Source organism: Poromitra crassiceps, assembly GCF_964638095.1.
Source record: "Poromitra crassiceps genome assembly, chromosome: 28".
NCBI lineage: Eukaryota > Metazoa > Chordata > Actinopteri > Beryciformes > Melamphaidae > Poromitra > Poromitra crassiceps.
In genome coordinates, this window is record NC_139651.1 from 17,460,798 (window position 1) to 17,464,260 (window position 3,463).

At 46.8% G+C, this 3,463-nt stretch overlaps 1 protein-coding gene across 1 annotated transcript in view; it reads left to right on the forward strand.

Moving 5' to 3' along the window:
• Nucleotides 1–2,683, forward strand: part of kif13ba (kinesin family member 13Ba) — a gene marked incomplete at its 3' end in the record, with an annotated part of 76,429 nt that extends 73,746 nt beyond the window's left edge. The window contains 2 exon segments of the mRNA XM_083662302.1: nt 730–1,321; nt 2,478–2,683. Coding sequence (XP_083518428.1) covers nt 730–1,321; nt 2,478–2,683 — 798 coding nt within the window.
• Nucleotides 2,684–3,463: the final 780 nt, after the last annotated feature.

Below are 3,463 nucleotides of genomic sequence, written 5' to 3' on the forward strand. Positions count from 1 at the left end.
CCTCCCTGGGTCCCCTTGTGTTTTGAATCCCATGTTTTCTCAGTGCTGCTTCTATCTGTATCATCTGATCTCCTGTCAGTTTTAGCTTGGCCCATGAAATGTATTTGCATTGTTGCACAAGGCCGTGTGTCCATCTAGCGTCTTTTTCCGACCGCTAAACGCTGGGAGTGCGCTGGGGAGCGCTGCTCTCAGCGCACAATATTACAAGGAAGCAGTCTGAAACTAACGTTAGCTCAGTGCAGTAGCTAGCTTCATAGCTGACAGCTAACATTAGCTAACAACACACATACAGTGATTTAGCTCAACACTCACCAGAAATATCAAGTGACTAGCCAATCTGCTCCCACAATTGTCTCTGTTGCGATAGTTTCTCCATATGATTAGTTGCCAGAAAAGGAGCACCCGACACCAGCGTCTTTCTGAAAAGTTAAAATATTTTCAGCTGGAAGCGCTGGGAGCTAGACGTCTGTGTGCGCCCGCATACGCTCGCTCCTCATTGGAAACAACTGAAAAAAGACGCCGGAGCTGATGAAAAGACGCTAGATGGACACACGCGCTAACAGAGTGGAAACTTTGTAGCTCTTGCTTCTGATTGGCCCGAGGGGCGATTGTGTCATTGATGGTGGAAGCCATGCTGATTGTTGTTTTGTTGTTGTCTTTATTTTGTCCGCACGCTCTCCTCTCTCCCTCTCTGTTGCTGTGGCGATCGTTGCCATGGTACCCCCGTAGGCTGCTATGCTACGGCCCTCGAGCAAAGGCGGGCGGGCGGAGTTCCCGGAAGCCCCTCCTCTTCCTGTGCATGACCCGCATGACACCACGCCCCTCAGCCCCCTCAGCCAGTCCTCGAGCGGCTACTTCTCCAGTAGCGTTTCCACGGTTACCCTGTCTGAAGGCCTGCACCCCTCCTCCTCGTCTTCCTCCCTCCTGGCCGCTGAGACTACGTTACCCACAACCCCCCAGCAGCAGGGTGTTGACAGGAACCATGTTGTGGCCTCTCCTCAGTGTGACAGCAAGGTGGGCGTCGTCACGCCACCCACTTCCCACAGCTCGACCAATCACAACAGTGTCGCCGCAGGAGACTCCCTCTCTGTCCAGAGGCTCGTCGTCCCCTCAGGAGGAGGAGGAGGAGGAGAGAGCTTGGAGAGGCTGGAGATCCTCGTGGACGATGAAGAGCGTAACCGTGACGACGTGTTGCCTGATTGGCTGACGGAAGGGGCTCATGTTACCGTGGGGACCAATAAGGCGGGGACAATACGCTACGTGGGAACGACAGAGTTCGCCGGGGGAGTCTGGGCGGGGGTGGAGCTGGACACGCCTGCAGGTGGGTTGACCCATACTCTGTGTGTGTGTGTGTGTGTGTGTGTCACTGTTTTTAGAAACGAACTGTAAAAGTTTAGACACAACTGTCAAATATGTACACTATATAGGCTGGACAATCAGTGTTTTATTTTGAAAATTCACCGGATGTAACAGCCCGCTACATTAATTTGATGGGGTACATCACCCAAATATGTCATATTAATCAGATTAGTAATGTTGCATGTGCAATGTGGATCCTGGATATAGTTTGTTGACAATAGTGTTACAAACGTTAAACAGTATGTGGATGGACAATTAGAGCTGGGTATTGGTTCAAATTTCAAGAATCGATTCGATTCCGATTCACAAGGTTGCGAATCGATTAATTTCGATTTGATTCGATTCCGATTCAATCAATTTCAATATTGATTTGGTTAGTGATACCAAACGTGTTTTTTGAGCTGTACCCTGAATTACATGACTGTCCAGTTATGTAACACAGGGGTTCCCAACCAGCCAAGTAGATACATGGGGAAAAAAGTTGCAGACCTGTTGTCAATTTTAATGGTTTTAGTTACATATATTTACTCACCAGGTGGTGACAAAGGGTAAATAACAGCCTTTTCATCTGTCAATAAAGACACTTTCACAATTATGCACAGTGATTTGATTTCAGCCTATATAATTTCTAAAAGTAGATATTAATGATCAAACATTTCCATTTATGTAGCCTACATTATTTATGTTTTTGTTTCAACTACAAACATAAATAAACGTCAACTTGAAACTATGTTTCAACTACCACACACAGCATAATATTTTAGCCTGTTTATTAAAAAAAAAAAAAAAAAAAAAAATCGATCTCTGGACATATGAATCGATAATCGAGGATTAAAATAAAAATTTATTAAAAATCGGAGAATCGATTTTTTGAACCCAGCCCTATGGACAATGCTAACGCCATTAGCGATATGTTCTGGGATGTACAGTAAAATAAAAACACAGATTTGGGTGGTCTAACTTAACCAAACTAACCTAACCGCCAGTTGCCCACCCCTGCTCTAAACCATCTTGTTCCAGTCAATGGCCTTTGTGCCCGAGACAATTTTGTGACACCGAAGGCCAAATGGCCACGCCTTTTACCTGTGGAGCTGACCTGTTCTCTTCCCTCCCTCCAGGTAAGAATGACGGTTCCGTCGGTGGTCGCCAGTACTTCCACTGTAAACCGGGTTATGGGGTGCTGGTCCGTCCGGACCGGCTGTCTCGCCGCGATCGGACCAGTCGGAAAACAGGAGAGACTAGTGTTCCCTTCCACATGCCCGTCCTGCGGGGGGACACCGGCACCGCGCGCCGGGTGGAAAACCGCAAGTCCTGGAGCAGCTGAGACAGAGGGATCAGCTGGGACAGAGCAGCAGCTGGGACAGAGGGATCAGCTGGGACAGAGCAGCAGCTGGGACAGAGGAGCTGGGAGAGACAGACTCCCCACACCATCTCCTCCTCCCAGCTATGCAACACAACCCACATACTGCCCTCCTGTGGCAGGAAGGGGATGGACGGAAACAGAAAGACTATTTATAATAAACAAAAGTTGATGAAAAGACTCTTCAGAAGGTCCAGAAAGACTATTTATAGTGCGGAGGGGGGGGGGGGGGGTGATGAAAAAGCTATGCAGAGTCTAAGGAAGTTGGTGGAAGGACTATTTATAGTACGGTAAATAGGAATATATAAGTCAATAGGAAGATAATGCTGAGTGAATAGCAGTCAATGGGAAGACTGTTGAGAATGAATGGAAGACTGTTGTATTGGCGGAGTGTAGGAGCTCAGAGCTACTTCCTGAACGAATATGCGGGGATGCAAACTGTTTAGACGCATTTACAATCAGGAAACAGGTCAGAGGTCAGAGGTCACCCACGTGAGTCCTGTTAATTTGGGGTGAAAATCATTTGTCTTTCCGCACCGGAGACAAACTGAGCCTGTAGAAGACCACAGACTCTTCATAGGAGTGCTTGTTTTGTTTTTTCCCTCTCTCCTGTTTACTCTTTTTCTACCCACTCCAGTATTAATTTTGATGAATAATAATTTATTATTAATTTTATTTTCTTAATTATTTAGAAATACCGTCACTCCTTCTCCAGTGACTATCGTAACTACAAGGAATGTAACG